General features: G+C 35.5%; 1 protein-coding gene across 1 annotated transcript in view; it reads left to right on the top strand.

Moving 5' to 3' along the window:
* CNTN5 (contactin 5) overlaps positions 1–13789 on the top strand; it is a 413137-nt gene that overhangs the window by 273134 nt on the left and 126214 nt on the right. The window contains exon 9 of the mRNA XM_088522370.1: positions 7857–8038. Within this exon, the coding sequence (XP_088378496.1) occupies positions 7857–8038 (182 nt within the window). The remainder of the gene's footprint in view (positions 1–7856; positions 8039–13789) is intronic.

The following is a 13789-nucleotide window of genomic DNA, read 5'->3' as shown; positions in this document are numbered from 1 at the left end:
TAAAGATATTTTAGAAGTGCTTCTCTTCACCCCTGGGAAGCTTTTATAGTGCTATTTTCTTTATTCTTGTTTTCCTTCCTCTGAACTTTAGTCATTTGTGATTCCTTCCAGATACAAAAATTCGGACAATCAAACATGAGAAGTCATGGATCCAGGTTGCACATTTCTCTGGATGACATCCTTACTTTTATATTTGGTATCTCTAAAGATGCTTCCAGTATTTCCTGCACATCATTTCTCAATTACAATGGACAAAATGTCATCCTGTTTATTATTCAAATTGAGAAAATGTGACTTTTTGCTCCAACCAAGCAGTTAAATTGTGCTCCAAGCATTCCATAGCTCAGTCCCTGACTTCTATCTTTCCTTTGTCCAGTCTTGACAAATACAGTATTACCTTGGTCATATCATCTTTATTGCTGTGGAAGATATTTGTGTGTTTTCTGTAGACAGCTATGTTTGGTGTGAGTTCAGACCAGCAGGATGCATTTCTTGCTGCAAACTGTGAAGAAAAGCAGACAGGACCTTCCCAAAATCTGACTTTCTCTCACTAATCCGGTGTCAAGAAAGGCCTCACAAGCATATTCCAAGATCATACTCTTTTCTAACATAAGGCTCCTTAATATAAGTGTGTGGCTGTCTCCTGCTCCCGGCCTGATGTTATGCCAAGGAACATCAGAAGCATCAGAGTTTAAATCACACACACAGCTAACTTCTGTTAATTATGTTACACTGAGTCCCAGGAGCATCAGGATGAGTGAGGGGTCAAGGCAGCAGGCAGCTGCTGAATGCCAGAGGAACAGGACTTGGATGCAAAACAATACTAACATCTGTGATATAAAGCAAGCTTCACTTTTTAGAGGCAATTAAATCAGTTCTGTTGACTATTTCTTTGGGATATGCCAGCAGGTCTTTGCAGGTTGATGTTGTCAGAGATACATCTCAGAAATGTTACTTGAAATAGCATGACCATTCAGTACCAGCAGTTCCTCCACCTTAGACATTGTATTTTTGGAGATTATTTAAGTCTCCTTATACTTTTGAATGAACATACTTACCTGTGCCCGCAGTGACTGTGACACATACATAATTGCCCTGTGAAACAAAAGGAGCAACTCTTGGAATTTTAGCATCTTACATGTTAAGAAAATTGCACTGTAAAAGTCCACTGAGTAATTTACCTTCACTCCCCCGCAAAGTGATCCTTCTTATGAAATTCCACTTTTTATCTGCAGATACAGGAATATTAAAAATGGTTATATCATTATATCCTCTTCTTAATAGGCAAATGTGGTATAGCGGATTAAAATAGAATGATTTGCAGAACATCAAACTTCAGTCTAAAGACAAAAGCTGGTATAGGAATAGATGTTTTCATCCAAATCCCACAGCACAAAAAATAATGTTCATTTATATTTTCCTCCCCACTCCTTCTCACTTTAGGAAAAAAAAAAAAAAAAAGTTAATTCTATGAAACCACAAACCTGGATGCTGTGAAAGCTATTCCCTATTCTTCAGCTTGACTGAAAGAAAAACAGTCCCAAGAGGGAAATTAAAAAACCTGGTAGAACTGGGTTTGTCAGTGGTATAAGTAGGATTGTCTATTGCCCTGGAAATAAGCTTCTGATGAGAAGAACGGACCCTTTCGAATATGAACATGGCATCTTCCAGCTCACTTTACGTAAGAAAAGAATGTGTGCAGGATTTTGTTTCCTTTTATGGTCATAGTATGTATTGTTTATGTCAAATAAATCCTTCTAAGACTTTCATCCACTTTAAAGTTCATTTTCAGTTCATATTGAATAAGAGTCTATGTCATAGTCTGCAAGAGCAGGATTTGCTGTTGTCCCTATTTTTCAATCATCTGGATTGATTTCTGCCTTTCTTTGAGTAGATTTCTTTTGAGCCTTTATAATGCTGTAACAAACACTACAATCATTCATAATAGTGCAGCAAATAAAGCTTCTTGGGCAATTCTCAGGTAGACCTCACAGGCCTCATCCTGCCCTGCTTTGGATCAACTCTCCATATCTATAAATGGATGTTTATGAAAGCAGAAAAATTCAGTCCTACCAAAAGCAAGTTTCTGTAAGTAGGGCATCAGCCTCAAAGAAGCAGTATCTCTTTCCATCATCACCATAAAAGAAAACTTGTAAATGTTACCAAAAAATTTGCTCTGTAGTATATACTGTTTTGCCTCAGTTTAAAATAGTAGTGATATTTTTGCAGATGCTTGCTTGCAACTTTTGTGTAGAGGAACTTTTCAGTCGAAGATAAGGAAGAACAGGAAAGTCTTTATTTGTACTAGAAATTTACTATTCAGAATGATATATTCAGTCTTTTCATCCTTGTAAAAAGCTGAGAGGATTAGAAGAAAGAAAATTATGACAATTCTCAATAGCATTTCCTCAGAGTCACTGTTTCCATATTTCTCTGCAGGATTTCACAGAAAGAAATAAGTGCACATAAAGTATTATGGTTCAAAAAAACTTGAATCCAGCACTACAGAAGTCATCCCACTGCAGATTTTAAAACCATCCCAGATACAGCAGATTTACACATGAAGATCATGTATGTCATGAGTGGTGGGAAATCTGTTGTTTCTTTGAAGTGTTGGACTCGTTGTAGCTACCTTTCTAGCACTGGCCTGTGCTGTGCACACAGAGTTGATCTGAAAAGTCAAAAATCCTGCACTAATGTGCCAACTGAAGAAATACTGCCTGTCAATGTTTGGAATACAGAAAGAAAAAGACATGTTCAGGAAATTCTGGTTATAAATTAGCATTACTTGATGGGTAATCAGATTACTGCTGTGGTATTCTGTCTCTGAGACTCCATATGAACACCCATCAAAACCTGTTTCCTGTTCTGGCAGATTATTCTGTTTTAAAACATTTGTTCTGAAATCTATATTTATGGATTTCTCATACATTATCTCTCCTACTCACACAATGAGAATATCATTCTCAAGGTGCTTCAGACTCACTTTTCAACAGCCTCTTCGGCCAGATCACAAGCTTGTGAAGTTTTAATTTATGCCATGTCATTAATATTTTTCACAGAATATTCACCAATTTTGAAGTGAGATAGAACTCAGATAAAAAATTATAGAGAAAAGCTCAAAAAAAAAATGTGTTTCTGACTGGTTGTTTGCTACTTGAAGAGTTTCTCAAAATGTAGGAGAGAACTGAGCATACTTCTGTCATGCTTTATTAGCCATAGCTGCTCTACACATCCTCTATCACAAACTGTAACATCCACAGTACTGCAAAGAGGAAATGTAATATAGAATTTTGCAATGTGGCTAATACTAAAGCCACAGAATTCATTCTCCATGGAGAATGGAAATCCATTCTCTCCCATGGAAATGGAGTTCGACTATTCAGTGACATACTTTTTCCGTTAAAATTTTCATGATCGAGCTTTGAAGTTGCGACTTGGTTAGGAGTAAATACCATTATCTGTCTTTCAAAAGGAGGCAAAAGAGGTAGCGCAGTAGCTTTTTCCTTTTCATTCAATGCTTGTGAAAACAACTCATTTTCCGTTGTGGAAATTCTATTTCCTGTTTGATTACCTCTTAAACAGATGACTGCTCAAATCACAAATCATTTTAAGAATTTGGAGGACTACATTGAAATCATAAGGAGTGTGAGTTATCTTAATCTAACTTTAGCCCCCTAACAATTAGGCATCAAGTCTGAGGTAACATTTAGATCACTCAATCAGTGGAGAAAGTCCTCTGAAGTGTGACTCATTATAGATAATGGGTCATTATGTATAATGAATCATTGTCCACACCATTGCTAGAGATGTTATAGATAGATGTTACTCTCCCGTCTTAAAATCTGAAGTGTGGAAACTGACTTGGAGATGGTCATGTGGTCAAGCACAGACATTCTCCTTCCCTCTATGCTGGTAAAGTACAAGACCTTTCTAGAGAGAGTGCACATCTACACTCACATACAACACTCACACACACATCATACTCTGGAGTGCAGCCATAGACCTCCTGTTGATATGGCTTGCAGATCCAAACTTGCTCCTGCTTGCCAGCATCACCTTCTATTCCAATCCTGTCCTTAAATCACCAGTATTCCCCGTCGCTATGTCATGAGTATTAAGTATCATTCAATAACCAAATTAAAGGAAGAGTTATTATTTGTGAGTTATTATAATGAGGTATTTTCCCAATTCTTTGCATCTGAATACATATATATATATTTACATGGGGCATTCTAAAGGTAGAATTGTGCAACTGGTGGATGTACATTTCTGGAAAGTATATGGAGAGAATTTCATGATAGAGCTCAACATTGTAATTGTACATAATTACTCTATAATAATTAAAAGACATTTAACAGAGTAGGTAGGCTGCAGGGCATAAAGAGAAAGGGCTTTTTCTACTCTAAACTACACAAGCATGCAGTTTTTCAAAGTGTACTGTGATGTGCACTTGTGGGTTTGAAGGCAGAGCCAGGAATGTGTGCTAAGAAATAGTGTTCAAGGAACTGAAACTGCAGTACAAGGTAAAATATTCCAAAGGAAAAAATTCCCCCTCAAATATCTCCCCTTCCCCCCAAAAAATAGAAAATGTGTTCTTATTTAAGATATTGTTGAAAAATTAGGAGCCCAGATCCATGGAAAATGTATTTTAAAATCTAAGTGTTCCCTAACTTCCATCTTATCCCTTTCCTGAAGCAAATATATCCTTCATAATCCAAGTGAATTCTTTTGTACAAAGAATTGTACAAAATTATTTCCAATAAAATCTTCAAAACATTTATTCTTCCAGTGAAAATAATGAAAAATACCCAATGGATTCAGTAGCATTTGTCCTCTTTCTAAAATTCAATCTTTTAACTTTAAATGCAGAAGAGTAGCCCACATTTTTTTTTCAAATTCAAAGTAAGCATAGCCATAGCTATCACAGACACAGACGATCTCTTAGAATTTTTGTTTCAGTTTTAATGAAGAAGGAATTTACTGCTGTTCCTTCTGAAATCATGTTGGAAGATTGTCACACTGGGGCTAGGATTTACCTGAAATACTCAAAGAATACGTAGAAGAGTGAGAAGTGAGCTCAACTGGAACTTGAATAAAATTACTCACATGAGTTAAATCTGAGCAGTATAAGCAGCATTAAGTACTTTTTTATGTCATAAACAAAATCTTAATATTCCCATAGATGCTTGATCAGCCCCAAATAAAAATCAGTTATAATAATTATTATTGTAAGATTTAATAACTATGTGTATTATCTTAAACATATCAATATTAGAGGTATTTTTGCTGTTACTCTATCTTTTTAAAAGGCTGTGGATCATTTTAAAAGATGAACAATGTGTGCATATGTTAGTTAGTTTTTTTATGGTAGATTTTACGAGTTTTCTAGAGCAGTCACACAATTTAATCTTTCACATCCTTACTGAGGTATATTTCATTCTTTCATTTCATTCTCTCATGAGTCACAAAGGAGAAATATGTATAGATATCTCTTTACTTCAGATATAAAATTCATACCTCACTTGCGAGTTATGCAAGGAAAATAAGAAGCTTCATTAAACAGAGCTACAAGTTGTCTGTGAATATGATTTGCAGTTTGGGAACACTTTCCTTTAAAATCATTAAATCTTCACGGCTAAAGTAATTTTATCTCCTTGAAAAAATCCACTTATTGCCTTATACCGATGAAGAAAGAGTGAGTCTTTTAAAAATATGTTTCCTAATAACCAAGACTACAAAAAAATTCTTCTGAGTTTGCCATATTATGCACATTTGTTTACTATAGTGTGCATTATGGCATTTTTAGAGGTAAACGCAATTTAAAGAAAATTTCTTAAATACATGAATTTCAGAGTAACGTTAGAGCAGCTAAATGAATGAACTTTCCTGCTTTCTAATGTCTTCATTGTTCCCCTGAAATGTACATAACGAAAAAAGAAACCACTTATCAGCTTTATTCAGCTGAAACTTTTATTTTCTATGTCAACAGAGCAAAACTTTTTTGACATTGGTTTTACTGGAGGCAGGGTTGCAGGGCAAGTAAGCAATAATGGGTCACAAGTGTGGCAGACTTACAGAAAATAAAACATAGCCACCCTCCATTGCCACTCATAAGACAGGAGTAGCCACATAGTTTTGCATTTTAGCCAGCAAAACTATTTCTACTATGTACCTGTGCTGTAATGAATAAAGATTAATTGAACTCTTGGCTGGCCATGGTTTCTATTTGCAGCCGGTGATAATGACATAAAGTAAGAGAGAAAGCATATAGGCAGCTGATGGTCAAATCTAAACCCAAAACAATATCAGAATTATGAAATCTTCAGAACATCACTCAAGAAAGACAGTAATCTTTAAGAGCAAATTTAAAGAGTGAAATTGGCCATAAAAAGGCATTTTATAAATGGGAAAGAGAAGAAACTAATAATGCTACTAGTACTACTTCTGTCATATACAAATAGCTATCAAATTATAGCAAATTAAAATATGTAGCTAAGAATATCAGAGGATTATCATAAATGGTGAAGCTAAAAGCAATACGTTTTAAATAGTGTATCAGAGACAGAAGTGTCCTATTTTTTCTTAATATTTGGAATTGAACAGGATGAAATACTTGTGTTGTATAGGAGTAGGAAGTTTTTTTCAATCTACTAGATGTAGTGGATTTAAAGTAACTTGCAACAGGGAACAACTTTTATAAAATTAGACCCATATAAGGTCACAGGAGAATCCTAAAGCCAAACTCACAGGATACCAAGATGTGAAAGCAGTCAGTGAGAAAGTAATTTAAGACCAAAAATGCACAATTCATCCAGCTTTTATGTCAGAAAAAAAAAAAAGTGTGTTCATATATGTCTAAAAAAAAGAAAAAGACATAAATAACTGATGAGTTGAAGAAAAAGGAGAACAGTCTGTTTTGTTTACTAAAAAACAAATTTTTGATTTCAATACACATATCTTTTGTGAAGGAAAGTCACAACTCACTTCACAAGAGAGAGCTATCACGAGAACTATGTCTTAAAGATGAATTCAGAAAAATTCAAAATAAAATGAAGCATCTTTCATGAGATTAAGTAATCCGTAGAGCAAACTGACAAGGGAAACAATGATTTTCTGTCTCTGATACACTCAAATCAATAGCGGATACAATTCCAGGAACTGTACTTTGGCCAAAACACAAATTTTGTATGGAGATAATAATGCTAATAGACTCAATGAAATTTAATGACTTGTGAAGTTCATGAAGACATAGGCTTGTGTGGAAAGGCTTCACCCCAAAAAGCAGGCACATAACACTGAGTTGGATACTGCAATGCCATTAATACACACTTCTCAGGGGCCCAGTTTGTTCACTCTGAGAATATTGCAGCAGAAAGTGTCTCCAAAACTTAGGTCACCTCAAGTTATTCAAGATTCTCCATTTAGATGAAAATACAGTTTTCTGAGCACCTGTGCTGTAGTTTCACTGCAGGAAAAATGGGAAGTGTTGGAATTGACTATGTTCAACCAGATTTTGAAGCTGTTATTTTTCTTTAACCTATAAAGTGAAAGTGTTCAGAACAACTGGACTAAAACATAGAGTGCTAAAGAAATTCTAGAGAGAACTTTTCAAGTGAATTGCCTAATCTCAATAAAAATATGGTCTTTCTTGTGGATGAAGAGGAGACCTTCTGTGTAACAACCATTTATTAAATATTCCCTATGGACACAGAAGCATAACAAGCATACCTAAACCTTGATTGTGATTATATTTTATTACTACTTAGATTATTAAACATTTAAACTATCAAATTTCAGAATCAATATTCTCAATAGTGGAAGACTGCTAACAACAATTTTACTAAATATTTCAGCCCTGTTCCAACAATCTCATGGAAGAAAGTTAATGGTCACAATCCAAGTAAAGCCCGCCTGAGAAAATCCCAAGCTGTGCTTGAAATACCTAATGTGCAGCTAGAGGATGCAGGGATGTACGAATGTAAAGCTGAAAACTCCCGTGGAAGGAATGTCTTCAGAGGACAGCTACAAGTGTACAGTAAGTGTAACCACAGACAGTATTATCCTTTTTTACACTTTTTTACACTTAAGGCTGTAGAGACCACCAAGAATGCTCAGGCTTGATGAAAAATATCTTTCCTCTGAAATAAGATAAGGATGGAATTAAGCTACATATTTTTATTCCTCAGTAATGCATTAAATTATGAAAATGAATAAAACTGACTCCCTCAAAAGTTGACAAAAACAGGATTTTATGTTTCTTGATGTTCAGGGTTTCTTTTAAAAATGATATTCTTATCATTTAAAAATCTGTATTTTTGATTCTTTTGGTATGATATATAATGCTGACATGCAACTCATATCTGATGCATTTCATAAATGATAAGATATTTTATAAATATCTTAGGATTTTTCTTATGCTTTTATTTCATCTTGCCATTCCTCAGTGATGAATTCTTACTAATTTCATTGTAAGAGTAAAAGAACTGAATGTGCTTCTATTTTTGTAAAAGGAAAAAAATCTAGGCATGCACAATTTCCTAAGATTTTGATTTTCTGGAAGACTGAAAAAAGGTCAGGATTTGGCCTGTGGAAGAGCCGCAAACAGAACTGACATCACAACAAACACGATGTAATACTCTGGCCACTGCATAGCACTTACTCATTAGTTAGGATGAGATGAGCTAGCTCATCAGTTTTCAATTCTGAGTAGAAATAAAGATGTTATCCAAATATAGGAGTCTGTCAATAATGTTTTCTCCATCAACTTTGCAAAGCTAGAAAAAAAGAAATTTGAATTCTCTACCATTGTATGATTGTCAAACTGATTTTTTTCAATCATTAATTTTATGGATAGTGCATTTTGTGCTAATATGCATATTAGAAATGATTTAACATTACAGAAAGGGAGTCCACTTCAGATTTTCTCTGATTAACAGATATATGAGACATAGCTGTTATGTGTGTATATTATTTTGTTTCTGTTTTGTAAAGTTGGTTGTTTAGGTCAACCTTATAGGCAAAATCAGAAAAAAAAAATCTCTAATGGAGAGCAAGGTCAGTGCAGGTAACAGAGACCTTTCAAATGGAGAAAATCAAAAGTGACCTGCAGTATGAGAACATGCTGCACAAGCTATTAATACTCTACCTAGAGCACTTTTCTGGGCCTCAAGATGAAGTAAACCCCTCTGAGGCTCTCACATCAGAGGGCTCCTGTAGACAGCAGACAGCATTAGTATCTCATTGTCCTACAGACCCTGACATCCCGTTCCAGAGCTGTAATTGTGTTTGTGTAATTGTAGCTGGATGGCATTTTCAAGATTCCTTTACTGACAGTGGATTTGGCAGGATCTGGGGGCATTTGCTGCTATAACTCTAACATACCATAACAAAACCAGACATGAATTATTTATCTGAAAGCTCATTGTGTTTTTACTGACATATTATTCCTCCAGGACACAATAATTATTTTGACTCAGAAATTCATATGTAGGCCTTCATTCCTTACCAGGGCTTCCTCAGAAAATTTAAGAACAGGCTGTAGGACCAGCCATGTCATACTCCGGTCTCACTATTTGCATATCTCTCCCTTGCTCTCTGTTTGAATCTTCTTCATTTTCTCAGTTCCATCTGAGCTGGTTTAGCACCAAGGAGTTTGGAGAAAGCTCCGACCACCAAGCCTGCCTGTCTCATCACATTTAATCACAAACTACTGATTTCTTACCTGATGCTGTAACCCAGATGGGTACCATGGCAGTCTGATGCAGCTGACACTTCAGATGTTGCTCAGATAGTGGTGTTTCAGTTGCTGGCAGTTTCAGACTGTAGTTGTAAGCACTGACTTAGCTGAAATTCAGCTATAGAAGTGATAAATGCATGAAAAATTGTCTTGCTAATGCAAGACATCCCCATATACATGACTGCAATCCGATTTTAAGGTTGTGATTTCCCTCAAGTGATTTGGTCATCTTGTAATTTACATTGACTTTTATTCAGGCATAAATCTATTAATAGAATAGAGGACAACTTTTTTTTTTTTTTTTTGTGAAGAAATTGGGCATTAATCATTTTTAATTATTGACTATGGGCATTTTTCCAACAGCGAGTGCTGGCTTGAGCAATCCAGGTCCGCTTACACTCTGAATCTCTTGCTTTTGAGGATGTGAGATGGATGCCCAGGAGGAATCCACTAGATCTTCCCTTCTCCTTCCCCCTTTTTTTTTCCCCCTTTGGCTTCCTCTTCCCCTCTGATACCTCTCCTTCCCCATTAACTGTACAGATTTCATTGTCCTTTCTTGCTACTCTTTTTCTTTCTTTATCATTTCATTTCATACATCTTTTCCTCTCATGCCCTTTCGTTTCGATGCACAAGTATCAATGAAAAAGAAGTCAAAAAAGCAATTTAGGGGCATTGAAAATGGGAGAGCAGATATCTCTGCAATGAATGCAAGTTAATGGTGAAAGAAGAAAGAGACAAACAAAGTAAAAAGAACAAGGAAATAAATTAGGGGACCGGATAGAACAGCAGTACAAAAGACTAACCCAATCCAGGAAACTCCCAGCTGCCTCCCAGCAATCGCGTGTTATTTGTACAGGGACTAAAAGCTGTCACTAAAGCTGAGCCCTCACAGCCCAGATGTTCAGCTCCAGCTTTATGGTGCAAAGGGGAAAGAGAACGCTGCTCCCACAGTTGCACTACATTACACAGGCAAGAAACATCAAATACAGGTTTTCTCCTCTTGCCAGGGAAAATAAACGTGTGAATACATACCCCACTCTGGCAGGTGCCATACTATTCTGTATTCCAAATTTTTTTTCCATCCTCTTTGTATAGACAGGCATAGGAAAACAGGCCTTGTTTTAGACTCAGTCTGCACTGAAAGCTATTATCAATTAGGCATAATTGAGAATATCATAAGAAGGATGCTATTCCTCAATGGCAAAATTAAAGGGTAGCATAGAGTCCCTCCTCTCAAACAGGTTTTTAAACACTCCCCATAAATCCTGCATGGAAGCATGCATAGTGTCACTTTACACTAGCCTCAAATGCGTGTAGTAAGACTGTCTTGAAAAGAAGAAATTTCTGTGGCCAGGGCTGTGCCTGCAATTTGCTGTCTTTCCAACCCGGCCATGGCATCTATCCTTCCTCTATTGTGGCCTTGTGTCCAGAAAATGAAGCTTTTCAGCCCTATCTTTTTTCTCATTCACACTTTCCGAAGTCAAGGTATTTGCCTATGCAACATTTTCTCCTTTACATTTTTATTTCAGCCAAAAAGTTGCATATGTGTTTTTGAGAAAGTAGTCCAAGTTTTCTGCATCTGAATTTCATTTGGCACAAAGGATTTTTTTCTAAAAAATAACCTGTAAGTTTGCAGATTTATTGCCAGTTTTTGTTTGTAAAACATTTTGACATCCCTGAATAAAAAGAGGTGCAGGAAAGCAAAATAAAATAAATCAGAGAATGGCCATAGTGATTTTAAAATCTCTGGAGCACTATAGAAAGCTATGGCACAATATCCATAAAGACTACTGAATAATAAAATACATACTTCTGTTCTTACATCTATCCCCAGAACTGTTCACTGGGTGGATAAAAATCAGGCAAACATCCATTGCTTCCCAAGCTGAATGTTGGCTTTATAAAGAGAAAAAAAAATCTGTTATTGTGGAATCTGTTGAAATACTTCTTGTTAGTATTTAAGTTTTCAATTAAAATTAAGGACAGTTATAAAAGGAGTTTATTAATTCCAATATGTGTAATAAGATGAAGATCAAATATTCTTGTTAAGAAAATAATAGACTGAGCAAGAGGTTGCAAAGCCAGTTCCTTCCTCAGAATTTAGGTCTTTTAGCTCTTGACAGAGTTTAAGCACAAATGTAAAGATATTATAGAGAAAACTCTTGCAAATAAGCTTTATTTTTCTATTGCAGGGTAAGAAGTGAATAAGGATAGGAAAGGAAGACAAAAACTGAGGCAAAATATTTCTCCCAATTACATATATAGCTGTGTTCCTGCTCCATCTACCTTTGCTGTTTTGTTCACAGATTATTTTATTTTAATTTCTTTCACTCCCAGAGATATCTGAGTCAATATCTGTGTTGATGACAAATTCAACAGCTTGAAAATCTGGAGCCCAGAAGCCATTTACTGTATCAGCAGAAAATTTAGTGACAAAATATTCCAGACAATGAAATTATGAACGTCAACACCAATCAGGCACACAGACGAGATTTGTGGTTATGCCAAGACTGTGCTACTAGGAAAGCCACAGTCCGAGGAACTTCGGTTGTGTATCTATGAGAACACCTCTGGATCAAGTCTGACAAGACAGTTTTATTTCAGTGTAATCAGGTTCATGCTCTAATTTTAAATGCTCATGTTCAAGATGAGAACAAATTCAAAAAACAAAAATGAGGCCATTTATTTTTTGGCTCATGTATCAGAACTTTCAGAAAATGAAAATAATAAAAAGAGTGAAATAAAAAACTACTAGTACAGTTTAATGCCTCTTGAAATTACATAATTTTATGACACTATCGGCTAACTTTAATTTTTTTTAGTTCCAAATTTAACTGTCACAGCATCAAAATCATATTAGCTCTGCTCATTTTCAAATGAAAGAATTCCTGCTTAGCATGCTTCCTTCATTCAGACCAAACATTCAACAGAAAAGAGTAGAAAAAGAACTAGGCAATGTCATTGAATTATATTTCTAGAACAGTTACTACAATTAGTGGGCAATGAGTGAGCAGGAACACCCACAAGTTGCTTCCAGTATTGCAAGGGATCTTCTGATTAACAGAAGAAGCCAGAGTTTCCGTGCACAGAGAACACTTTTCATGCTTTACCTTGACTACAATGAGAAGAGCAGCTATCTTGAGTCTTAGGTTTGGAAGTGAGATTGGGTCTGTCTTGTCTCTGATTTCTTCCACTGGAAATAAATTAGTGATTCTTTTTCTGATACCTTACCAACAAGTGCCTGGTCAGACTCTTCTCTGCTTAGGAATGAAAGACATTTGACTCACATTCTTTATCACCAGTGCAGACAGAACCAGTTAGTTATCTGTCATACCTCCTCGGATCTTCTCCCCTCTGATTGTGACCTGTCAGATGCCGACCAGATTCAAAGATTTATTTTTAAACTCTGTTCCATATTTTAGGTAGGTTATAAATTATTGGAAGCTCAAAACAGAGTCTTTGTTGTGACAGTTCTGGATTTCTCTTCAGTCAGAAGAGCTGCATAGTCTTTTAGCCCTGGAATCGCTCAACTACTTTTCCCATTTTTTTTTCTTAGTATTTAAGGTTATTAAAGTTAATTAATTTGATCTATTATACTCTTTGCTACAGATCTTGGTATTATTACAATATGAAAAAAAATCCAACTTCTTAGCATACATTTTTTTTGTGTCTGTACATGAATTAACAGTTCTTCACTGAATCATGAAGTTTTACAAATGATAAGATTTACCACATACGTATGTGATTGACCAATGTGCTAAAGATCTGAATCTCTGCAAAGATATTGCCTGCTTTTTAAAAGGTTATTACATGAAATTTAGGTACTAACAACCACAAACATACCTAACTACTTTGAGCTTTAAAAAGCTACAATTTTAAATGTACTAAACACAATGCACTTTAATAAGAACATGAGCAGATAGTTTGCCAAAAGTCCAGTCATTCCTAGCTGAATAAATCGTGATTTCCCAGTAGATTGATAGAATTTCATGAAACAGAGGGACTGTAATAATTATTATATTTGAATTTATGAACCTGGTAACCATAATA

This window comes from Tinamus guttatus, unplaced genomic scaffold (genome assembly GCF_059628265.1).
Source record: "Tinamus guttatus ecotype Peru unplaced genomic scaffold, ASM5962826v1 Tinamus_guttatus_pri_ptg000150l, whole genome shotgun sequence".
Taxonomy (NCBI): Eukaryota; Metazoa; Chordata; class Aves; order Tinamiformes; family Tinamidae; genus Tinamus; species Tinamus guttatus.
Note: the sequence above shows the minus strand (reverse complement) of the source record. Positions and strands in the feature narration are given on the sequence as shown.